The following is a 26,210-nucleotide window of genomic DNA, read 5'->3' as shown; positions in this document are numbered from 1 at the left end:
TCAATGATCAAATCAAGTTCAAAACAAATTAAAAAAATAGAAAAAAATTGTCTTCAAAATGTTTTTTTAAAAAAGCCTATTCAATTCTGCAGACTTCTGGCACAGCTTGCTCATTCAGACCAGAAGTCTTTGTCTTTAGGACCCATAGGCTGCACTGTCTCAACTGGCAAGAAGTACGCAGGAACAAGGCAGAATTCTGACTAAAAGAACAACAAAAGTGGTAAGGATTGGGAAAAGAAGAGACTCTAACAAGGAATCCTAAAGCCCAGGTGCTAGCACTTATGCTACACGGTACGCTTTCAAGAGGGTGAACTCCTTCCTGTTGGTGCGAGCTGCCCAGATGAAGAGAGCAGCTGCCATGAACTGCAAAGGTGCCGAGACACAGGCCAGGCAGAAGGACCAACCGAATTCGCCCCTCACGTCATCGGGCAGGGGCAGCTTCTTATGGAGCAGCTCAATCCCAGCTACATAGCAGCCAACCAGGCCCAGTGTGCAGAGCCCTGGCGAAGGAAGCAGGAAAATGCAGTAAGCTTCACCCTGGGCTGACACGAGTGGCTTCTAGAGGAGGGAGGGGAAGTGGGAAGGGAACCCACCTGCAAGGAAATGGAGGACTCCAGTGGCAATGGCAGGGTAAAGGCTGCGACAGGCACAAGCACAGAGCCCAATCAGAGCCCCAAAACACATGAGTCCAAGGCTGACAAAGGGCAAGAGAAACTGCAACCTCCAGAGATCTGCACACGACCAAAAAGAAAACAAGAGTCACAGCTTTGTTTGAGATATACTGGGGCGGGGGGGGGGCGGGGGGGAAGTGTCAAAAGTTTGTTCAAGGTGTACTAGAAAATGACCTTCTCCCATTTCCTTATATTCCCTCCTACACACACCCCCATTAGCTTAGTCAGAAAGGACAGAAGCCTCCAGTAAAGTAAAACTCTTAGCTCCCAAATTCACAGGCAAAATCTTCCCCACAACACCTACTTTTCCTTTTATATTTTAGTCTACTGCCAGAGCTAGGAGATATACATATATATGTGTAAATCTTTTTATCCCTGTCAGAGGTGAAAGACACTTACAAGTCCGATTCAGGTCTGTGCCACTATTGTGGTTTCCAGGCTCTATGTATTTTTCCATGAACTGATCAGAGAGGGAAAAACTGATGCAATTTGTGGTCATATCATTTTCTAGAACAAACAAAATAACAAAAACAATTACTATCAGATTGTTCCCTCCATTCTCCAGTCAACCCCTCTCAACCTTTTCAGTCAAGAAATTCCTCTGACTTGAATTTTGGAGGAAAACAAAAGCTCTCCAAATAAATATGCAGGATGCCTTATCAGAGGGCAAACATACTGTACATTTACTAAAGTGAGGCACAGCATTCAAACCTGCAGACTCTAGAAGTTCACGCGGATAACCCAGAGATCTGTGCCATACTTGCCAGAATGGCAAAAAGAAATAAATCATTTGATACCTGTCTATATTTTCACATATCCTTGTACTCTCTGTTCCATAATGGAACTGTGCTTATCTCCGTGTGTAGAATGTAACAGCTTATTAAATACCTTTTGTAAAAATGAGATAGACTAGGATCAGTAACAAGATGAGAAATATTTGCTGTGTTATATCCAGTTCTCCCCCATTTGTCAAGAATGTTACTGAGCAAAGCTAATTTAAGCTTTTCTCCCAGAAGGTATTTCCATTAAAAAGTACTTCAAAAAAAGCTTTTTTTTTTCTTCAGAAGTGCTTTACAGTACATCTTTTTTTTCCCAAAAGAGGGCTCAAAATGAAGGGCTTCATACACACATACACAGCATGGATGTATTCAAAACTTATTTTGATGTGATTAAAACAAGTGTTCATTTACACTTCCTTTGGCTCCCATCCCCGGTCAGCGTGAAAAAAGAATACAAAGTATTTTGGTTTACATCTGCATTATTGCAACGACATCCAGCACTCTGGCACAAGAACTATGGACACGATAGGACAGATGAGACATGAGCAAAATGAACAACTAGCTAGAAAGTATGGCTATCCCTTTGACAAAGTAGTGTAATTCTTCTGTTACTGGATGCATTGACATCTCTTAAAAAAACCACAGCGTCTAGCAGAGCGAGAGTAACTGTATTCCCAGTGGGAAAGCAGATGGGAGATAAAAAACAAACCGCAGACTAAATTTAAATCAAGTATCATGTGTCGAATCCAGATACTGTGGCACTAACAGCCACAGAACATTTTGCCCTATACTTCCTTAAAAGTTTGCATTGCCTTTACTCAAAACCCACAGAAGCTAAAAATAGGTCTTCTGGAAGAACAAAGCAGCATGGATGCGCTTGTGAGGTATTTAGCAATGTGCCACCCCAGGCAAGCAGGGAAGGTGCTAATTGCTCTGGAGATACCTGGTGGGCTGTACCAGTGGGAGTTTTTGGGTACAGTGATGCACCTCCGCCACAGTCCAACTGTACCATTGCACCGGAAGAGCGCATCTGTGTAGGTCTTCTCATCTGCCTCTTCACTCACAAATTCTTCCCAGATGCTTTTGCCATTTTCAGTAACGTTCTCAACAGGAGACAGGGTGTGGTATTCGTACCAGAAGTCGGTGCCAATGGAAGCTGCCATGTAGATGGTGGATATTAGGCTGAGAACACAGGCAATTACTAGTGCTGTAGCAAAACGGTTATCCATCATTGTGCCCTGGCTGCTGCAAAGAAACAGAAAACAAGGAAAAAAAATAGAGTAACTTTGCATGAGTGACACAAAGGACAAAGTTACCCTAGCAGTGTGAAACTCTCGTCACCACTCCTCTATTTCCCCTCCAGATATGGATCTCCTCCAACAAGCTGGAAGCAAAGGAGCATTGAGTAAGGCTACAGTATTAGTTAGCATTGACCGGATCTGCGAGTTCAAGGCAAGGAAGTTTCCCTTCTCCCACCCACACGGGCACCAGAGGCAGCTGCTCTTTCTCTGAGACAGCAAGTGGCAAAGCAAAAGGGACCCTGACCCCTAAGCAGATGGCTCAGCTCATCTGTGATCCTAATGGTCGGGAACCACTGAGAATTTGTCTCAAGTGCCCAGTAGGAAGACTTATCTTTCTTTAAGAGATTACTGAGGGCAGAAGTTATTTTTAGGCTGCCAACCCATTCGTCTTTCAAAGCCTGTGTTTATAGCAAAGATAAGAACCACAAAGGAGCCAGGAAAGCTTTGTCTGGTCCTTCACAAAGAGCAGCCATGCTCAGGTGCTGGAATGGCTTTGGAAAGCAGAGAAATGTATCTAGACACTAGACGGAGGAAGCACCAGAGACAGGTGGAGACTGCAACACATGCTGCAGTGATAGAGAAGTGATTCTGGGGAGCTAGAACAACGCAGAGGGAGCGTTACGTCCCATGGGCATGAGAGGACAACAGTTTCTCAAACTGAAAGGTGTCGTGGATTGTCCCTAGAGCACAGGCCCACCAATGCACACCTTTGCAGGGCTGTACTCGTGAACAGTGCAAGCTCAGAGCCAAAGCAGTCACATGAAAACAGAGACGCCAGGCATGCTGGCACTTATGGCAGTACTGTCACTCTAACGAGTAACTGATTGATAATACATGTAATGTTTTGCATACAGTGAAATACGGCATAATCTGGTGTAATTATGCCAGGAGACTTTCAAGGGCCAATTTGGGTCATGCATTTTCTGTGCTTGATTAAATTTATGGATTGTGTTGAATCAGGCTTGATGTATTTGTCAAACAAAATGTCATTAAGTTAATACAGCTAGAGCTAGTGTGGTGACAGGAGGCTGTATCTAATCTGCTCTTGTTAGTTGGTTGTTCTACCTGGCTTCTCTCACATACTTGGTCAAAATATTTTGGTTTAGCTTCTTTCGGACTGAATAGAGTGCAAACTGAACTGGAAACAGCAAGTTCCTAAAGGCACAACATTTGCAAGCCAAAATACCTGAACACTCAAGTCAAACGGAACCACAAAGTCTGCATGATGAAACAAGTAAAAATACCGTAGAAAAAGACAAATACTGTGCAGCATTTAATCCTTGGATATGTATTTACATTCTTGACACTCTAACACCCAGCCCAAGGTACACAGGGCAGCAGATGAGCAGAATAGGTAAACAGCATGATCCCAAATAAAAGCTGAAACCTCCGTTTTTCCTAATCGACATAATTAAGGAACCCTCTAACCCTTTCCAAACTTTTCACACAGTCAGCAGGGCAAGCAACATCTACAGCGCCAAAGCCGTGTCGCCCTGTTCCTGCCCAGCTGAGCAGCTTCCCAGGGAATTCTCTTGGATAAGCAGCAGAACAGGCTGGTGAACAGGCTAGTCTGGATTTGCCACTGTAGACGTACTGTAGACGTATTTGCCACAACAAGAACCCTCTGCAATAGACTCCTCTTTTCAGAAAGGGCTCTCTGGAAAGAGGAATCACAAGGAGCTACCAGCTCCATCCATCCACCCTCACAGTAGTAGCTTGTGCCAGGAAAATGCAACCAGGACTTCAATGGACCACCTGTTTGCAACCATTGCATACGCTTAAAATGACAAAGTCGTATCACTTGGTACTTAATATACTGAAAGAAAACAATTGATTCAAAAATGTGTGCTTTCAGGTACAATACCCTGTTGCCAGGCCCAAAACTCTGGCAATGGGAATATTCTTTCTAGACTGTCATTAAAATGCAACCATTTGCTTCTGGACAGCTTGCTATGGAAAAACACCATGGGCTTGGCAGAGTCACTGTCAGCTAGCAACAGGCAGCAATTCACCAGCAGAATGAAGGGCTAAACATCAAACATGGAACTAGAACAGTGATCAGTGCTTAGTATACTCAGGAAAGTAAAAAAAAAGAGACGTGGCTATCCAGTGATACTGAATCATGGCAATGTACAACTCAGGAGAGAGGCAGAGGGGAGCTGAGGAGGATTCAGCCTCCAAGCCCCACAGCACATTGCTTGTGTTGCATCTGCCTGTGGAAGAACCCTCTGTATTTTTCAGTATGGACAGGAGTGGACAGGGCAATACACACCCAATGCCTTGTCATTGAGATCTGCTTCGCGCTTCCTCCTAACATCTCCTAACGTCTCAGCTACTTGCAAAAAAGAAGAACTCCGCAAACACTTTAGGCAAATTTTGACCTAGAAGTTTTTCCTGCCACACACACTTGACTATCCTGCCTGCTTACACTGTATACCAAATGCATCCTCACTGACGACAGTTGCACACTTGAAAAACAGGAGATATTTGCTATATTAAACAGCTGACAATGCTTCCAGTCCTAGGCAAAAACTCCATGGGACTAGTAAGCAGAGGCTGTGAAAAATACTTACCAGGGAGAGCCTATGAGCACAGACACTGGAAGATTATGCCACACTTTGCAGAAGGTTTCATGGCATTAGTTATGCACAAAAAAAAAAGTATGATGTGTTTTAAAGTAAGATTAATTATAAAAATAACATAACTACGTGGGGAAGGTGAAAGCAGTTATAAGGCTTAAATATTGATACTAAATAGAAATACTTTCTGTCTATAAAGAACCTTAATCATTTAACAAAAGGTACATTCACACAACAGTCCCAGCACACTTGGTTCTAACCATACAAGTTGTTTCAAGCACTAGGGCATAAACTAAGATGTACAGTGAACATAAAGCGAGGCAAGGCAGTAATATACACGCATGCAAGCAGAAGTTTTTCTCACAATGTTATAACTACATTTGTTTTCAAAGAAATGAGACGTGCATGAGATGAGTTCATTAACTGCAAATTTCTAAACAAAACAAAGCCATGCACCTGGAGAGCATGAAGGAGTAGCTACTCAGTACAAGAAAAACGCAAAGCGTCAGTACACAAACCAGGCAGTAAAGGCCAAAGTAACTGTAATATGCAAAGAAAAGACATATGCATTTCACAGAAGGGAAGAAAGAGGATAAGGCAGCAAAGCTGAAATATAACTAACAACTAGAGCAGCACAAAAGCAAGCATTTTAGCTAACACAATGACTGGAAATAGGGAGAAAAAAAAAGGGAGACATTTAAAAAGCATTTTAAAAAGTTACTGTAGCTTAGCAGAAAAGTAAAACATGTAAGATGACTCATACTCTTTATTCAGCTAAAGTAACAACTCCATTTAGCCAATAGCAGGCCCTCACATTTAAGAAACTCATTTTACCACAAAAGAACAGGACTGCGAATCCAGTCTAATGGGTGCTGGCACATTCTCAGAAACACCTTTGCAAATGTGACTGATACCTAGGGAAGCAGAGGGTGCAAGAAGGTGTATACACATGGCAAGAACACTACCAACAAGATCCTACTTGTGATACTCTCAGATAATGGGGGATTAGTGAAGATGTCATCAAATATGCCTTACCTTCAAGGAGGAAGGAGCAGCTCCTCAGCACACAGGGCTCCAGGGATTCCAAGTCACTTCAGGGATAGTTTGCTCTCCGTGTTCTGCAGTAAGGCAAGAGTATGAAGCGTAAGCTCCTACCTGCCTTAACTGTTCCATTCATTCCTTTTCCTCCTCAACATCACCAGATCGTAAGAAGTGAACTAGAGACAGCAAACAAAGCAAGCTGTTAGATCAGCACCAATTTGCTTTGAATTTAAAGAAATCTCCCAATATTACTTAATAAAATAGTTAGGTATACAACTACGGGAGTGGTGGTGGCACCGCTACCGCCTATTCAAGGCTGGTCACGGCTGCGGGCAGGGGTCCTCACGAGCGGCTCTCCCCACAGAGCACCGGCCAACTCGGGGCCGCCTCGCCCGCCCGCCCGACCCCAGGCCGCGGCGGCCGGGCCAGTCGCGGCCGCCCACGCCGCGTCGCGCCGCCAGGCCAGCCGCGCAGCGGGGCACCGACGGGACCCGGCGCCGCGGAGCACGAGCCGGAACGCCGACGCCTCAGCCCACAGCGGCTGCCGGACCCACCGTCCATCGCCGCCGCGGCCCCCGCTCCACTCCGGCACCGCTTCCGCCCCCCGCCCGCGCAGCAGCCGGGACCAGGGCCGCGCCCCGCCCGGGTGCCGCACAGCACCCTGGGCGCTGTAGTTCTGCCCCCGCCCCACACGCGCGGCGCCTGCCGGGAGCCGTAGTCCCGCAGCGCCCGCGGCGCACGCGCCGCCATGGCGCCCTAGGGGTGGTCGCCTTCCGGCGCAGCCGCAGGCGCGCGGAAAAACGGCTGCCGCGACGGGGGTCACTGGGGAACGGCCGTGCCCTCCTCGCCCACCCCTCTTAAAAAAATAAAATAATAATAATAATAAAAATTAAAGAAGAAAGTTCTCCGAGTAGCAGAGGGTTTTTAAAAACAACTGCTCAGGGACCATTGCCATGCCGAGATTTGATCTTACCCTCCCCAAACTAACAAATGTTCAGAAAACTGAATCACACCCTGTTTTTTTGTGTCTCTTGAGGACTTCCGGGGAGCGATCCCACCCAGCTCCCCTTCCAGAGCAGCCAGAAAGCCTTTTTTTTTTTTTTTTTTTTTTTTTTTTTTTTTTCCCCAAGGCTTTTTTAAGTTGGGGTGGTGAAAGTGGCAGCAGTGATAAAAACAGCCCTCTGCGATGTCTCTATCTTAGTGCAGGAGGCTGTTTATAATTATAAAAAGCCTCCCACTATGCCATACCTTATGAAAGCTGGCTAACTAAAATCTCAACCTGTAACTGCAAGCAAGGAAATGCTCTGACTGGGGTTTATGTCGACTCTTAAAATACTAAACATTAAAATATGAAATGCTTTTGTGGAGGGCCTGGAAGAAAGCGTAGCACCATCACTGATAACCTCCACCGATGACACAAGGCCCATGGGAAGGGTAAATAATTAAATGGACAGGGCACTGGTACAGGGTGACCTGATCGCTGGGAAGGTGGGAAACAAATAAACATGCATTTCAATAGAGTCACTTACGAGGTCATTCATTTAGGAGCAATGCGTGGTGGTGCTACTTGCACGATGGAGGACTTTATCCCAGGAAGCACCAAAAGCCAAGGACAAAGGCACCAGGATGGGTATCCAGCTGCCAGTAGGGTGCTGTAACCAAAATGTGCGCTGGGAATCTCAGCTCTATGAACAGAGGAATCAAGGAAGAAAGAAGTTATGTCACTTCTTGAATTGCCACTTGTTGCTCAAACGCACATTGATAAAGTGAAGTTTGAGAAGGCACATGGAAATTACTGAGCATTTAGAAGATAATTTTCAGTGGAATATCGCTGAAGGTCAGTCTATAGTTTATTGAAGGGACTGCTGTCTAAGTGATGGCAAAAGGGAGCAAAAACTCAGTAACGGTTTCTTCAGTTTACCTGGCAAAACTATCTGGTGTTCAAGTCAGAAACACTAAAAGAAGAGGGGAGGAAAAAAAAAAAAGAAGAAAAACACAACTATATTTTAGACCATGAGAACAAGAAGTGGAACCATTAATTATAAATAGCAGTAAATTATCTACCGCTGGCAAGTCTGTAAGGTTTTTCTTTAAAAATTCTCATCTAAGGGGAAATGAGAATCAATTCTGGAAAATTTTACAGCTATTGCTACTTAGATCACTGCATGAGACTATAGTATCTTCCTATTCATTACCCATCGTGGTCAGTATGATGTGTATAGAAGCTCAAAACAGCCACAGGGGAAGATAGATACACTTTTATTTCATTTATTTAATTTTAAAACACCTTCTTTCTGAAAAAAAATCTCTCTGCAAAATAAAGGTAGCCCAATTAAAATGTTATAAACAAGCGTGTGTACAGAGTAATTTTTTTTTCATTTTCTCTTCCCACCTTCTCCAAATGTGCTTCAAAAGAACATCTGGCTGAATGGTTTAGCTACACAACAGGATTATTTAAGGCTTTCACAGTAAAAGTCTTTTGGTAGTTTGTACTTGAAAGCATAAAGTGAGTAACACTGATGACTATAGCTTAAAATTGCTCCTGCTTTTTGTAGAACTAAAATTTATTAGGTAGCAGGCCTGGATCAGGTGTAAGATTAGCTAATATCACTAAACAGAAGTTCTCACGCACTGATAAGAAGTTTAGCAACAATTTCCCAAACAACAGAAAAAAATCATGTAAATTGGTGTTTTTTTTTTTTAGCTCAAACATTTTACAGAAATAAATAAAACAAACATTGTAGGATGAGGCAATATTAAATTAAATTGATAAAGAAAGAGAAATGTAGAAGCCTTTTTCAAGTATTTCATTCACTTCTTGAATTCTTCTGACTTCAAAAGGCACTGAAAAGTCTTCCAATGATACCATTTAACTTATTGAAAGATACTACTTTTCCCCACTGTTTTTTTTTTTTCTCTAATAATTAAAAAAGGCAGTTTTAATTTTGGGATTTCAGGCACAATCCATTGAATATTGCATAGAATATTCTTCAAACTTTTTCTACAGTCTGCCTGTTTTACTTCTGTCTTCTGTATTTTTATACCTGCAGCACAGAACACACTAGACAGAGGGCATTCTCCCCATTAGTTAGTTATTTTTTTAAAAAAACAGAAAGAAGGCCTTCCAGAACCCCTTTTTCCAAATCCCTGACAGCTAGCCAGATGAGTAGTACAGATTCAGTCTAGTGACACCCACTCATCTTCCAGGTATGAAACTATTGCACCCTATCACCATGTACTATCTCAGCACCCCAAATCTTACTTGAATAGGTTGTGCTCTTCCCTCTCTACTCCAGGCTGAAACCGCTGGTGCTCAGCATTCCTCTGGTTGCCTCTGCACTTACTTTTACCGAGGCTGCAACGCCATGGGGCTGAGTTCTGGCCAATTTGATTTCTCTTTATTAGGTCCGCAAATCTCTATTCCTTACAGAAAGGGTTTGAAGCACAATCATTTAGAAACTACTACACTTTCTTTTGCAGACCAAATGAACCTCTGTGCCTTCTCGGCATTTATCATCATTAATAACTCGCTGATACATATTTCATTTCATATAACTACCTGTGCTTATATAAAAGCACATGTACACATTAGAATAAGACGGCATCTAGCACAACAGTAAGAAAGAGAATATATATATATACACACACATATAGAAAGGAACAAAAAAGGTAATTTACTACCAGAATTGTTCAACTGCAGAAATTTGTGTGTGTGCTTTGGCGGCGGAGGGCAGGACTTAACAAATTCAATCAACAACCCAGCATACTTCCTGAGCAGATCTCTTGTACTGATTTTGTCATTAAATCAAAAGGCTTCCATCATAGAGGTATCACACACCAGCTTTACAGAATCAGGCACCAGTGCTAAGAAATGTCTTCTCTTGCTGCTATCTGAAAAGCAGCTGAAGCTTGTGGAATTTATGATTGTATTTTAATCCATAACTGTGACACCTAGCAGTTTTCCAGGGGTACAACTCCTCAGTATTTCCTATTGGGAATGGTAGAAACGCTGAAGTAGTACACTTCATAAGGGCACCTCTGAAAGAAGGACCATCAGAGAAACAGGCTGTTCTGAAGCAGAACTGGCTGAATGCAAAGGGCAGCATCTACAATGAGCACATGGTTCAAAAAAGTCTTAGGATCACAGCCTGGTTCAAAATTACTCAGCACCCATGGGCTGTTGCTATTTCCAGACTGCCTCAACAAAGCTGTGGCAAGGGTTGCACAAGATGGATATCATATTTATCCTACATATCTGAAGCCAAGGCAGAGGCTGTTGCTCCAGCAGAGAATTTTGTCTACTGCTGTCCACAGTTCGGAGGAGGAGGAAAGGGATGCAGAAAGGGCAGTGAAGAGAGGATGGAGGGTGTCCTCCTAGTGACAACTTGCCTCATGATATTTCTTGGATTTTAGCACATTATGGTCTGAGCTTTCCAGGATATCTGTGCAGAAGTACCTGATTTATAAAGTTTGTGATCGCATATAAGATGCCAGGGTCTTAGAGCAGAGTAACATGTATGCACATGTTTGCAGAAGAGCTCAAACTTTTAGACTGCAGATTGTAGGATTCAGCTTATCCTCTAATGATGGGAAGGGAATGTCCCCACCGTATGGTTTCCAAGTGGGAAGAGAAAAAAAAATGCGTTCCCTGAAGCAGATATAAGCAAAGATGAAACCAAACTTGCCTTAGCACTTAATCCATTAAACATGATTTAAACTGTCAGATAGTTGCACATTTTTATACAATACTTACTTGAAAAACAGTGTAACCATAATCTTTAGATGCTCAGCAAAGATAGCTAGAAGACGATTTCTAGCTTATGCTTCCTTACAGGTTCACACATACATCTGCATAATACAAATGGGTTTATCTAATGCTCTATGTTTTTATACACCTTGATCTTTTTTTTTCAAAAAGACTTTTTGATAGGTGGATAACACTGAGATAATTACAAATTTAAAAGTTTCATGCAAAGCAACCAGCTAGAGACCACTAATGCCCTACAGAAAGGAAGGCTGAAGGCTGAAGGTCTACCAAGTACCTGGAAGACAGGAACAGATAACCAAGGTATAAGCAGAGTGACTCCCAGAGTAATGGATGGGATTAATTTGCTGTGCATGCAAACTGGAGTTGCTCTTTGCCTGTGGAGACATCTACGGATGTGATCTTTTTGAAGCTAGAGAATGTATCAATAATCAATTTGCTCAAAGCTTTGAGTATCCTGAAAACACATCTAACCTGTAAACGTGCAGATGGGAGGGAGGGGTAGGAAAAGATCTGCAGAAGAGAGGAAGGATGATGAAGATCGGTAGTAGAAGTCATTTCAAATTAGCATGCACTGAAAAAGCTGCAATAAATCCAGCAGTTTAAAAAACAGAGATTTTTCATTTGATTTATGCATTGCTGAAAGGGTTACCTGTAGGCTAACCCTCAGCTATTAGCAGGATAACTACTAATAAGAGATGAAGGAAACTCTTAAGACGAATGGCCCAGGTCACCGACTCGGGGCCATGTGTGCCCAAAAGGAGAAGGAAGAAACCACCAATCTGGAAACCAGGAGTGCGCCTGATAAGGAAGATGGTTAGGTTAGGAAGTTAGGTTTCAGACTGCAGAAGAAAACACGACATACTGCTAAGCTGTGCTCTAAGTCTGAAATGCATTAGAAAAGCTGAATGTGAGGGACCCTGGGCTGAAGAGCAGGAGTAGGGGCACTGGCAGAGCTGTGGGAGCCTGGGGTTGATAGAGAAGAACTAAGAGCAGAGCAGAGCAGAGAGTTTTAAACACTTTTCCCTAAACACGTTCGTACAGGAGAAATACTGTCCACAGAAATCAGCAGTCATAACTGAACAAAGAGAGCACGAATATAAACCGCCAAGCCTCAGAAAACCTGAGCTTTTCCCCTAAAGCGAAAGAAGAAGAGCACGACACCTGAATTCACTGTTCTTTAACTTCTGAGCTCATGCAATCTCAAACCTTTGCACCAGAAATACCTTTCAAGAAAAAATAATTTTGAAAAATACCTTCCCTCCCCTGCACTAATAACTCCTAAACCTGGTTTGCTTATATGGTTAAAATAAAGACAAAAATCAATAAAATTAAATCTGATTAAAAAAAAAAAAACCAACTGCTTATTCTGAAGATAGGGCTTCGACTAATCAGAGACTCTCGTCACTTCACTGCTTCCTGCACGATTGGCTACGAGTACATACGTTATCCCCCAAAACCACTTTTCTCCTCCTTCCCCTCCCTCGCTTCTCACATGTTTTTAAAGCTGACGTTGAGGGGAAGGGTGGGGGGAACTCGGCGCGCTCAGAGCAGGGATGAGGACGGCTTGGCCACAAATGGAGCGCACTCAGGTTTCTCCCGTGACTCCAGTTACCTTCAGCTATGACTACTATGAGGACAACTGCCAGCATCAACATTTGGATCAGATGTCTACTTTCCTCCCTGTTCTGTACACCACCGTGTTCCTGGTTGGCATCATCGGCAACTCCATCTTAATAGTAGCCTTGGTCTTCAAGCGACGAATCCAGAGGCTGATTGATGTCTTCATCATCAACCTCGCCGCTTCCGACTTCATCTTCCTCATCACGCTGCCATTCTGGGTGGACAAGGAGGTGTCAGATGAGAGCTGGAGGGTAGGCTCTTTCCTCTGCAAAGCCAGTTCCTATGTCATCTCAGTTAACATGTACTGCAGCATCCTCCTCCTCACCTGCATGAGTGCAGACCGGTACCTTGCTATCATGTATCCCTCTACAGCCAGAAGGGTGAGAACAAGATCCTACGCCAGTGGGCTCTGCATGGGCGTCTGGCTCTTATCGTGCTGCTTGGGGGTGCCAACTCTCTTGTCGAGGGAACTGAGGGAGCACTACGGAAAGACGTACTGCACAGACAAAGCCATGACAGAGGCAAAGCAGATGGCATCACTCATGATTTTAATCCTGGCCTTCTTTTTCCCGCTGCTGAGTATCTTAACCTTTTACTGCTCCATCACCAGGAAACTGTGTGTGCATTATCAGAAGTCTGGGAAACATGATAAGAAACTGAGGAAGTCCATCAAGATAGTCTTCATTGTAGTGGCCGCTTTTGTCGTCTCCTGGGTCCCCTTCAACCTTTTCAAGCTTATGGCCATCGTTTTGGGCCTCCTGAAGCCGCCTGACTGTTTTCCTGACCTGGTTGCCCAGCTGGGCCTGAAGGTGAGCAGCCCTTTTGCGTTTGCCAACAGCTGTGCCAACCCTTTCATATACTATTGCTTTGACAACTATATTCGCAGAGCCATGCTCAGGTGCCTGTGTCCATGGCTCAAAATGGGCAGTAGCAGCAGCAACTCTGATACCTTGGACACACGCCTGAGTCATTCCTTGTCCAACTTTGTAGCAGGGGAATATGCCACCAGAAAGAGGAAGCGGTCAGTGTCCCTCTGAGTGGGAGCTGGGGTTGTGCAGGAAGGAGCTTCTCCCTCAAGAGAGGGCAGGGAAAGAATAAAGCAATAAAAGGGGGAAGAAAAAGGAGGAAAAAAAAAAAAAAAAAGGGAGCAACAGAGGGGCAAGTGTAGCACAGTCAGCACTTCAGGTCAGAGGAAGATTGCTTCACTAAATACATCTCTCATACAGAACAGCAAACCATAACCACAGAAAGATGGTTCAGAAAGATCACTGTGCCACTGCACGGTGTAAATCTGAAACTCTCATATCGAGAAATATCCATCCCCAAATGCTTACGCTGGAACTTCAGTAAAATTGACTACAAGCTAAAGAAAAACTCATCTGATTCACAGTCAAAGCCCTTCTAAGGCAAGTTTTGAATGAAATGCAGATTTTTTTTTATTCAGCCCAGAGCAAGAAAAACACAAGAAGTGTTTCTCTTTAGCTAACTACAAAAAAAAACAAAAGCCCTCAAACCAACCCCATCAACTATGTTTATTGGAGATTTTCTGAATTTAAAAATTCAACATTTTAATGAACCTGTGTGTTACCTGTTTTCATAATTTGTCATGTACATCTTTCTTGAAGTCTCAGCTACTTGATTGCGAGATTCAATCTCAGTTTCGATCATAGCAATTAAACTAAGTTTCTAGTCCTTGTGATTTCAGCAGACAGAGGATCCAGAAGACCAGCCAAAGAAACCCTGCATTTAACCCTTTTCTAAATAAATAAATAAAACACAAAAATGTTCATTCATGCTTTTAAAGACATGTTTTGGGGGATCTCTAACTGCTTGGGTTGATGGTGTGATATGCTGTGCCATTCAAAACAAAGCAGATCTGCTTTATTTAGCTGCAATGGGTTTATGTAAATATGCATATAGTGGGGCTGCTTTCTCCAGCTGGAGCCAGAAACTGAGTGGAAATGTGCCTGAAAAGCCAAATTAGTAGGAATTTCTCAAACCTTTGAATGATTCTCTGAACACCCAATGCCGAGAAATCGTGGGGTCAGGAATGCTCATGGAAAAGGAATGCAAAAAGAACACCCTATTTGATCATTTATGGAGTTGAAAAAGTCTTCAGAAGATGTGTGGAATTTACAGAGCACCCTCTCTGAGTTTCTGTGGTGGTATGTTCCTATCCAGCAGCATTTGGTGAATGCAGGTGTTGCTTTTCATCTGCTGTGGGGCACATACTGTTTGCGTATCCAGGGTCGTGTCTGGCAGCAAATGTGACAAGGGAACAGAGAAAGCTCCACATTTTGAACAGCTGCAGGACATTGTAGATGCATAAGCTGAACACACAAGGAACTGGGAGTTAAGAAGCTCAACTGAAAACTCTTACTGGACTTCTGTAAAGATGACTACATGCCATTTTAAAAATCTTTCATATCCTTCTAAATCCCAGTGACAGAAATGCTTGCTTAAACAAAGACACCAAAATACAGTATTTTAAAGTGCACAGTTACAGTAAGCATTAAAGTTTCAGCACCACTGACCCCTTTGTTGCACTGCAACGTGTTACATATTCTGTCTATCATGTTAAATGCTTACCTTAATACCTTGCTATTTGTCATAATTATAATAAATCAATATTAAAACATCAAGGAAGTGTAATGTGAATGAGACTGTTGAAAACGCTCCCATTTCCTGATGCTTTTTAAAGATTTCTATCTCTCTTTCTTGCATTAAACCTTTGTAGATTTTGAAGCAGCCATCATGAAAACCCACAATGGTGTTGACTTTAGCAGCAGGAGTCACGTTATCACTAACTGACAGAACAACATATTGCAATTCAAAATTTGTTTCCATATAAGTAAAAGATCTTTCATGATACTTATAAGCCTGTAAGATAAAGCAAAGTCACTTCTGCCAATGAAAACAAGAGTCACCAAAATACATCTTAGGGTTTCTTAAAAAAAAAAAGTGGTAACAACTTCCATGCAATCTTTTACATAGCACATCCCTTGTTTACTGGGCAGCAGTGTTTTAAGTCAGATTTCAAGAGTTTAGGTGTGTTCCTGCCTCCCAACTTTAATAGGAATGAAATAAGCTGCTATACAAATCAATACTGTAGCTGCCTAGAAGAATCCACAGAAAGGCGTTTCACAAGCAAACGACCTGCCACAGTAGTACCTGGACCGCTTCAAACGGCTCCACGATCTACTACTATGTCTAAAAGGATGTCTAAGAAGCACCTGGGAAACAAGATACCTTATATCCCCGCTATCGACGCTATGTGGTTGGATACCACTGTGTTTCATCCAGTCACAGGTGGCACCTATCATTTTAGCCTGTTTACATGCTTGTATCAAGCATGCATTAATGTATAGATCAATATGGAACAGGAGGTTCAGTGAAAGGCATTTCCTTCTGAAGAGGGCCAAGCAGCTGCCAGAGAGGGGAGATATTTTTACATTTCACTACAGTCAAGGGTAGCTTTCTAGGCAATTAAATACATTAAGATTATTCCTAAAAGCAGTAAGACACATTCCATATCGATGGAAAGTAAGTAACTTTTATTTTAGAGTAGTCTAAGTAAAATGATAGACTATTTTCTACCTGAGGAGCTAACACAATGAATTTCAGGTTGCACAGTCACACATTGAGAGCAGGTCTAAGGTTTCAGAGGGAAGACGGCTTTATACCAGCTAGCATATTTCACCAGAAACAGAGGCATGGTGAAAGGTCCAAGTCCTGGTCAGATGTTGGAAAAACAAACAAAGAAAGCAAAAACGTAAAGCCAGCACTGGAAGACATCTGTCTCTAACGTAACCACAGTGTAGGTACATTCACACTTCGGCATTTCATAGACATCTGTAATGGTGTTGACTAAGAATAAATGCTGTTATTTGCATTTTTTTCCCTAGAACCTTGCTGTAGTAATGTTTAATTTAAGTAGAGAAATCAAGACCTACCTCCAAGGGCACCACAAACCTCTATACCAAACTAAAACACGTCTTACCCAACCCCCCAGCCTGTGCTCATATACCTAAAGTCTAACAGAGCAGGTCCTCATTTGAGCTAGCCACCCAGCTGGAGAGCTGGCACTCGGAGGCCTTCAGCAATTGGGGGCGACATCAAAGACTTTCTGGCATGCAGGGAGATACTGGAATACATGCAAGGCTTACAAAGCAGTGGCACGGTGATACGATTTAGCTTCTTTTTTTGCATGCATGTGTGCATATTTTCTCCCCTACTATGTTTTCTGAACAGTTTTCTTTGTTTCCCCTCTCTCCACAAAAGATATTCTCTGTATTTAACCAAAGGCTTTTTTCCAGGATCACAGATGCAATAAGGAACATTCCCAGCTACATTTTCAGACCTTCCAATGTTTGAAAATGGTACAAGCCTCCATTTAAATTTTGATATTTACCACTATTGTTTGATAGTTACAGTTAAAAACTCTAGGAGCACTGTGTCTCAATAATCTCTTCTAAATAATCTCTTACCATCCCTCTACCCTTACTAGCACATAACAAGTAACTTTTTGTTTCATTAAAATGCAGTGATGTATATTTTAGAAAGAAATATAAATCTTCATCTAAAGAAGCATAGCAATTAGCAATCTCTTTGGTATAAAGTCAATCTAAAATAAAATCATTTTTTTTAAATATTCCAAAACATCATATTAAATTGGAACCTACTCAAAATCCTAGAAAATCCACCAGGATTTTCCACGTGAAGCTTCCACGTTAAGTATTGGCCTCTGAAATAGAACAAACGTTCTACTTAAGGGGAAAAAATACAAAAGCAGCAACTAATTCAATGAAACTAAACTCTTCATTCAGGCCTTTGTCCAGAGGACTAGACCTTGTGAAGATTTTTTTTTACTCTTGCAAACTGCAAATCTATTTGGTGTTTTCATGGCTTAATGTAAATATTGTTTTCAACTGTTCCAAATAAAGAGCAACCTGTACTCGTAAAACTTTATTTCTCAAATCCTGACTATTCCATTTTAATATTCATTATTCAGTCCAGCCTAGAACAATACCAAAATTACCATGATTTCAAATATTTAATCTGGTAGCTTGAGTAAAATAACAAGATGACTATTTTTTCTGTGTCAGAGGAGTGTAATAACTGTAGACTGTTTTGCTAGAATCGTACAGTTCTGATATGACACCTGCTACAAGTTTTGGTAATTTGGACCATTTTTTTAAAAATGATTAAACCATTTATGATTCCAGATGGGAAATAAAATTTTTAAAAATCTAATTTATCCTGTCACTGTCATGAGAATGCAACAAAGTAATACTAGAAAAACTGTCAGCAGATCTGGGTGGAAACATTTATCTGCCCATCCTGCAAAGCTTTTCATGATTTCAGAGATGTTCTTCGAATGAAATCAAGACCTTTTGAGGTTTTTCATGAAAATAACAAAAACAAAAATATTCTAGAGATTAGTGCACTTTCCAAGATGTGTGCAATCAAAGTGCAAGTACCTCTGCTTCTTGATACAAATCCTTTTCCAAAACATTATTTTTTTCATCTTGGCTTCAGTTAATTAATATTTTTCCAATAAAAGCTGTTCCATCTCAGCATAAAGAAAAATTTTACCCAAATCAGATGCTTACTTATATGGGCAAAGAATTCATCTCAGTGCCATACGCTGTAACACCAACAGCTACACAGCAGCAGAGCAGAAATTCAATTCCAGGAGGCGGGGAGAAAGTCAAATAATGGAAGCAGTGACAGGGGAATATCTTCAGATCTAAAAGCAGTAGGGACAACTTACTACCCTCCAAGAACTAAAAAAAAGTGCTGACTGACCCTCCACAAGTCCTGCAGCAAAGCTTTGCTCTTGGAAGCTAAGGAGAAAACTTGATTTCATCTGAAGCTTCCTGTCCCAGGTGTCATCGCAGACACACAGGAGGAAAAGCCCCTCACAATGTGTCTGTGCCTCACATTTCCATTTGGCTGAATCACAGGAACATCTCCTGACTTCATAAAGATGTGCAAGGATAGATACAGTAAAAATGTGTTGACTGTTGTACAGGCACTCTAAGTTCTTTGTGCTTTCTAAAGCAGAGTAGTAAGAGATACTAACTCAGGCCTGGGGGCACTTAGGTACACTTTTAGCACAATTATGTATTATTACAATACTGATTAGGTATTCTTTAACATCATTTATATTTATGAATTGTGAGTAGCTTTCCAAGCTGTCAGCACAAATTATTGCATGTCCCCAAATGCCTAAATAGAAATCAGTTTCAGTTCTGCTTCTGTTTACAAGGCTTCACCCAGGCAAGGAGCCTATTTTAGGTAACTACATGGCAAACGAAAAATAGCAAGAAGTTAGCACAAATGGCTTAACAACAATCCTGCAATGGGAAATTTATTGTATCAGAATTCTGCACGTAATCAAAGAAACCGATATTGGTTCATAATAGAAAAAGAAAAAAAAAAGAAGAAAAAAAAAAAAAACCACTTACTTACTCCTTACCTAAAGTCACACACAGAGGTGATGTGGGTAGCCCTAAAAAAGCAAATAGTCCATCTCCTCTGATGTAATAGCATACCACAAAACCTGCAATTAGTGCTCTGTAGCTTTCAGCGGCAATGCAAATACCTTAGCCATTTCCAGGTGCAGGTCTTCAGCAGCCTGCTGGTGCCTTACTGCAAGAGTCAGGAAATTTTGGAAAGCAAACACACCAAAGGAACTCAGTGCTCTCTCAGCAAAAGCCAGGGGGATTTTGGCTCCTAGCACTTTTAGACAGATAGGATGGGAGTTTATTATAAAGTAAACGACAAGAAATACAGGGCATGAGGAAGTCAGCAACCTTCAAGAAGAATAGTGTCCTTTCACAAGGTCAATATAGCAACAGTAGAAAAGCCCCAGCAAAGCCAAATTAAAATAATATATATATAGGTTGTATTTTCCCCTCTCATCCCACCTGTGCTTTAGTAACATTAGGTCTGGAAACAGAGGCTGCATGCTATGGTTTGAAAGCAAGCAATTATTTTCAGTACTAATTATGTAAATAATGCACTGTAAGAAAATATCCCTTTCTAAACTTTGAAATAGTTTCCTTATTAATAAGGAAGCAGATTATTAGTCAGAAGCTCCCACTGAATCTAGTTCCCCTTCTGTTTACTTTTCACATCTTCTAGAGCACGTGGGGTTGTACGAGAGGCACTTCAACCAGAGAGCTCAAAAAAAAGACAAGACCTGATATTTCTCTTGCAATTTTAATTGCATTTTGCTGTTTTGGGGGACTGTGGTAAGGCACAAGGGAGGCAAAATAAGAATATCTGTTCAAAGAAATTGCTTGCCACTAAGTGATTAGTGACTTCAGAGGTTTTTCTTTGTAAATTCCTATCTTCAGAAGCTTTAGGAAGTACTGATTTCCAGGCAGGGCTGAGTGCTCCCTCTCTAAACAGCAGGCCAAGAAGGGCTGCACTCAATAATATTAGCAAATAACTGGTTACTTCCAGAATTCACCAATTTAAGAACTGTCTTTTACTGTGCAACTGAATTCTCAAAGTTTGATGCTCTTCCCCCCACGCCACACGCACTGACAATGCTTGTTAATATAAACCATAAAAAAGCATCTTTTACTTGAAGGATGTCTTTTTTTTTTACCCTCTACCTGAGGCAAAGACTCTGAAACTGTGTGGCATTCTGCTCAGCAAGAGAATGAAACTTGGTCAGTGGTTTTAAACATGATTCAAATTTTCGGGCTGGCATTAAGGCTGGCACACCAAATGACCAAAAGGCAGTGTTCAAATGCAGAGTAGGGTTTCTTTTTTTTTTTTCTCTCATTGAGGAGCATCAGGTATAAATATACATGCAGCAAATGTTTGCCCTATATAGTAACGTGCACCTGGCTTGACCGCTCATACGACTTCCCTCTGTGCATTGCCTAAACACCTGCATGACCACACACACACAGCCCTCACCACCCATTTCCCCTGTCACCCACTCCTCACCCTCCCTCCTCAGAGAACCACAGAAACATCTAGCCACATCTCACACAGAACAAAACATTCAAATCACTATAGAAAGAAGAGGGAAAAAAAATAGACAAAGCAGCACATTTGTTTTATTACAGCTTTGAACTTGTGCGAGTTACGATGGGTAAGGAAATGCAGGTAAGAGTAAAAGCTTGAAAGGTCTCAAGAGACATTAAATATATGTATATAAACCTGCTCTCCCCTCATAATCAAATAGGACTTACGGATGCAGGCATAGTAAGAAGCAAAGGCAGGGCCAAAAAAAGTCTCGAAAGTGCAATGGAAAGCCCAAGATCTGATAGCAGCTCAATTGTAGACAAGGTGAAACATGCTTAAACATCATATTTCAGACTACTTAGGATGGTGTAGTAATCGAAAAACCTCTCAGGACATCCCACTAGGAGAGGAGGAGAAAGGCTCAGTGAAAAAAAAATCAATAAAGAAATTTCATTTATTTATGAATATAATCATTCATAAATGACGTGAGCAGACCCACATTTTGTGCAAGAGCAGAACAAACAGTACATGGGGCAGATGTGAAACATGCTGAAGCAAGGCACCCATGAGAATGAGAAATTAAACTGGTTGGCACTTGAAAAGAGAGGGCATTTTAGCACAGAGACCCTGCACAAAAAAAAAAGGGAATAGCTCTAGCTTGAAAAAAGCAGAGAATAAACTCGAGCAACCCTCAGAATCCAATAGCTTCTAAGGCTTGAGCAAGATGGTGGCACATTTAAATATGCCTAGCTGCTTTACAAGCTGCAGCCATCTTGACACTAATAAAAATGCCCAATATCATCATTGTTCAACTACTGAAGACATGCAATCCTCCCACTATACTATTTCTTTCTAAAAAAAAGCTTGAACAAGCAGATTAGTGATGCCGATAGGTCTTTACCAAAGAAATACCTATTAAAGTTGGTGGGGAAACTTACATTTTCACTGAAATCACTTGGACTTTTACATGGTTCATTTCAAGAGAGCTGGGGTTCATCTGAGTGAAAAGAAAGGACTGGAAGCCCAATCACAGACTGTGTGCCCAGCAGTGAACACGGTGGGATCTGTGTGCTTCCTTTCAGAGTTCATGCTGGTAATTCACCTCCAAAAGGTCTGAAGACCCATGAAATTCCTCTATGTTATCAGTGATCCATATAGAGAGACAGGTCACCTGAATAGGTGCTTCCAGCTCCGCTTTTGGACTGTGTTCCCTGATATTCAAAGATACAGCAATGGGAATGGCAGTACTGGCAGAGCAAGCCTCGGGGACCAGGACTGTATTCTGGGTTCCCGGCTGGCCCTGGACCGCATGGGGCACTTCTTCCTCTACAGCAGTCATCTGAACTAGTCAAATGAAGCAGCTCAGGTACCCTACCTGTGTGGCTACCATAGCTCGGCCGGCACCGGAAGCCAGCATATTCCTCTGCAAACCATCACCAGTGGTGCACGTATTTGGAGCACGTATTTGGAGGGACAAAGGCAGCATCCTCCCCTAGGCCCGAGGAGCCAGCCAGAAAGCATCAGTAGGGGCGCATCCTCTGAAAGGTGAGTCTGTCACCCTCCAGCGCAGGATTCACCTACACTGAAAGACAGAGGTGAAAAGCAAGACAAATGACTCCTGCCCACCAATACCTAAATTCGGCATAAAATCAGATTAGGAAAGCATTTGCTCTAAATCAGGTCTTGAGAAAAGGTCCAGAGGAAGTGAAAAAGGAAGAGCACAATGAAAACAGGATTTCCAAAACACTGCACATGGCTAAGGTATATATTTACACAACAACTAAGGTATATATCTAATTCTCATAATTAAATTAACAGTAAACATCCATCATTTGTTCTTTTTTTGCAGAAATAAGCCTCTGCAAGGAAGTGTTCACATGCTTATGGGCCAGAAAAATAAGCCCAGAACTTCTGTCCTAGGATGGGCATAATTGGCATGTGAACTGCACAGATCAAAGGTGATAAACTACAGGGTAAAAACATAAGAGGCCAAGGTGTCTGCTCACAGCTGTAGAGTATCACTGGTTATCGAGCTGGAGGTATCTCATATCGACAGAAATTGCGATATGTAACCTTCTTACTTTTTATTTCAAGAAAGGAAGCCTTTTTTTCCGAGTCATGCTTTAACAGGGGTGGTAATTACCAGGGCAGCACAGCTAGAGAAGACCTTAGGCAGTTCACAAAGAGCAAACATACCTAAACTAATCTGGACATACACCTGCTAACATACACAAGAGTAGACCATGATTGCTCCTCAAAAAATCATATAATTCACATTGTGAGAGCCTATACAAATCTACTCCAAGGATCACTTTACTTGCTTTTGAACATGCAAGTTTACCCTTTTTAACATTACTCCCTTTCTTTGCAAACAGGAGGGAAAATTAACTTTCATTTAAAAAGAGAGCTGAGAGGGCTTTAAGGACACAACCAGTTATTAGCATCAGCAGATTGCCAGTTCACTCAGACGAGGGACATGCTCCTACCTGCCAGTTCGGACGCTTCCAAGATATGAGTGGCTGAGATTGACACAGCTAGAGCAATAAATCATAAATGCTGGTACTCTGTGGGAACAAGCAGTTCTTGAGTATTGAAGTACTTTGTGTATTCATGCTCAGCATTTTGATTTCACGTTGATGAAATAACATGAGTTAGATGCCTGTACTACCTGTCAACCCACCATAGTGGCCGATAGCCAATGACTTGTTGAAAGACTTCTAGCTCTGGCTGGCATTCTTTTGTGTTTTTGCCACAGGTATTTTTCTCCAAGTTGACAGACATCAGTCACCAGCAGTGTATTTCTAACACTACACAAGAACAGGCAAAAATTACTGACCTGTATCGTGTAAACTTAATAGCGAAATATTTCTTTCCCCACTCCATCAGCCACATGATATCCCTCAAGAGATAAAGACCAGCTCAAACATTAGGAACAAAACAAGAATATACTCTCCATACGATGCTGTCATTCAGCAAGATTTCTGGAATCAGGTGCATGGCTATGTTGGATGAAACACTGCTTTTAAATATTGATGTATTAAATCCTATGTATGTGTGTATTGATTTTATATGGCAGATCTTTACTTTTCTGAGGTATCAAGTAAGTATTTGGAAAATTTGATAACTTGAAATAAATTTAGCATTTTTCCCTCTAGAAATATCTACCCATTATTTTTACAAAATATGACTTCTGTAGAATTTATCTTCCTTTAGAATATGGAAAACTGCTTTTAAATCTAAAACCACTGCCAGCTTTCACCTGCCAAAAAAGATGTAATGAGTATAAATTGCTAACTTTACAAAAGACTACCCACTTTTGTACTAAGTAAAGATGCTTAGAGGCTAGAATGATGGGAAACCTAAAATGCTGAATTAGCTAACACACACGGTGATGGTTTAACTGACAAAAGACAGTGTTAAACAACAACAAAAAAAGTATGTCAGTTTGACTTGTTACTATTACCAGGATTTTTTTTTTTAAACAAGAACTCCTTCTCATTTACCGACCACAGAATTAAAAGCAGACCTGTGGATCGCACAACTGGACTGCTGCTTTACAGTACTGTACTCTTCCAGTAGCAGAGCAAACCCGAAAATGCCGTTTTGAACATGCCTAGGTAGGGAGGGGTGCTTGGCAGGATCCATACCCTGCTCTACGGGGAGAAACCCACCACCAGGAGGACTTGAACATTACCACCCTGCAGCGCGGCAAAGGATCAGCAAGCCCATTGAGAGGTGTGTTACTAAGCATCAAAAGTTCCACAGGAACTTAAGGAAAAAATTCTTAACAGTGAGGGTGACAGAGCCCTGGAACAGGCTGCCCAGAGAGGTTGTGGAGTCTCCTTCTCTGGAGATCTTCAAAACCCGCTTGGACGCAGTCCTGTGCCACGTGCTCTAGGTGACCCTGCGTGTGCAGGGGGGTTGGACTAGATGATCTCTAGAGGTCCCTTCCAACCTTAATGATTCTAAGATTAAACAAATAGCCTTGTTTTGCATCTGCAAATCTTGCAGTTCTGGTCTCTCAAGTGGATTCTGTGAATAAAGCAGCCTCAAAAACAATATATGACCCAGTTTAAAAGGGATGCTATTGCAACTCTGGAGATAAGCTTTGAAAATATATCTGCACACTTCACTGGCTTATTTCATAGCTATATTTGTAAATATTTATTTTGCTACTAAGATCTTTACCAATCAGTACAGCTCTGGGTTGCTGGGAACTTCTCTAATAAACCATTTTCAGAGACTCTGATGTCCCAGTAATAAGAAGCTCAGCGTGTTCTACGCGATCCAAACAGTACCTGATGCTGTGGCACACACTAGAAACTCAAGTGGTTATAATGCAGGGATGCATTTATAAAGTCACTTTTAATCACAGCTGGTACCAAAATGGTTACCTTACACTTGCAAGCCCAGATGCTGTAATTTTCTAGGTTTTGAAAACTGAAAATAGTAACACTTTTTAAATCATTTTTTTGAGGAGGGAAGTTACCTAGCCCATTCTCCCCTGCAAGAAGTACCAGAAAGAGGAATTCTGTATAATAAGGTTTGACATCCTACCCCCAAGATTTATTATCTATAAAGCATAACATACTTGTAATTCATCGAAATGAAAGGATTGCCTATCTCGCTAATAAGCGGGCAGGTAAGCGGGCAAACATTATTCGAAAAACAGTCTATATATTACGGAAATAACACCCTCCCCACCCAATACTCTCCTAGCTACAGTTGCTCAAATCTTTCTAACTCAGCCCAGGCCAAAGCACTCTTCTCTATCGTCTCCGCATGCAGACACCTCGCCAAGGGCGGACCCTTGCCAGTCCTAACAGTGCTGTAGAGGGGCAGCCTTTCCTAAAACGTGGCTTTAACAATACTAAGTTACCCCTCCTGCCAGCCCAAATTCTGCCCCTACCACTAGCCTGGGACATCTCTGCCTTCCTATCTCTCAAATCCAGAACTGCCCCTTCAACAACAGCACAGCCTCCATGTCACAGAGGTTTTTTTTTTGGGGGGGGGGGACCCCAACAGCCTTTCCAGGCCGGAGTTGCAAACCTCACCTGCCCTTCCCAAGCTGGAGGGATGCTCAGATCTATTGTGGTCTATCAGGAAACCATCCCTCCATAGGGCTCGGGCCTTGCTCAGGCTCACGAGGGGCAACACAGGCAGCAGGCCCGGGCTGGGAGAGACACAGAAGCTGGAGACAGTCTGTGGTGCCAAAGCCTTTGAGGCACCTCAGAAAACACAAGGACCCCCTCCCTTCCAAAGGCAAAACAGCTTTTAAAATGTGCATTATACATACGAATGTATATAAAGCATAGGTATCGATAACTATTTGTGTAAATAAGCACAGCTGAAGCAAAGGAGGTGCTTTTGGGCTCCACCCGCCTTTTCCCACTTCCCCCGGCACTCTCGCCTACCTGCGCCGAGGCCGCCGCCGGCAGTGCCGCTGCCCGGGCCCCGCGTCG

General features: G+C 42.1%; 2 protein-coding genes across 3 annotated transcripts; one reads left to right on the top strand and one right to left on the bottom strand.

Annotated features, from left to right (window-relative positions):
- Nucleotides 1-203: 203 nt before the first annotated feature.
- On the bottom strand, nucleotides 204-6,542 carry CLDND1 (claudin domain containing 1). Of its 2 annotated transcripts, none has more exons than XM_010211877.2 (5): nucleotides 6,366-6,542; nucleotides 2,394-2,695; nucleotides 1,071-1,178; nucleotides 594-731; nucleotides 204-500 (listed from the first exon to the last, which is right to left on the bottom strand). In XM_010211877.2, the coding sequence occupies exons 2-5, from the start codon at nucleotides 2,680-2,682 to the stop codon at nucleotides 280-282; spliced, it is 756 nt and encodes a 251-aa protein (XP_010210179.1). In that variant the 5' UTR covers nucleotides 2,683-2,695; nucleotides 6,366-6,542; the 3' UTR covers nucleotides 204-279. The 2 variants fall into 2 exon arrangements, with proteins under 2 accessions (XP_010210179.1, XP_088390235.1); XM_088534109.1 differs by having other exon boundaries at nucleotides 2,394-2,692.
- A 6,150-nt stretch (nucleotides 6,543-12,692) lies between these two features.
- GPR15 (G protein-coupled receptor 15) lies at nucleotides 12,693-13,880 on the top strand. Its single transcript, XM_010211876.2, has one exon. It carries the CDS (start codon nucleotides 12,693-12,695, stop codon nucleotides 13,794-13,796), a length of 1,104 nt encoding a protein of 367 aa, XP_010210178.2. The 3' UTR covers nucleotides 13,797-13,880.
- Nucleotides 13,881-26,210: the final 12,330 nt, after the last annotated feature.

The sequence above is a fragment of the Tinamus guttatus genome, unplaced genomic scaffold, assembly GCF_059628265.1.
Source record: "Tinamus guttatus ecotype Peru unplaced genomic scaffold, ASM5962826v1 Tinamus_guttatus_pri_ptg000035l, whole genome shotgun sequence".
Lineage (NCBI taxonomy): Eukaryota > Metazoa > Chordata > Aves > Tinamiformes > Tinamidae > Tinamus > Tinamus guttatus.
This window is presented reverse-complemented; position numbering and strand designations above follow the sequence as displayed.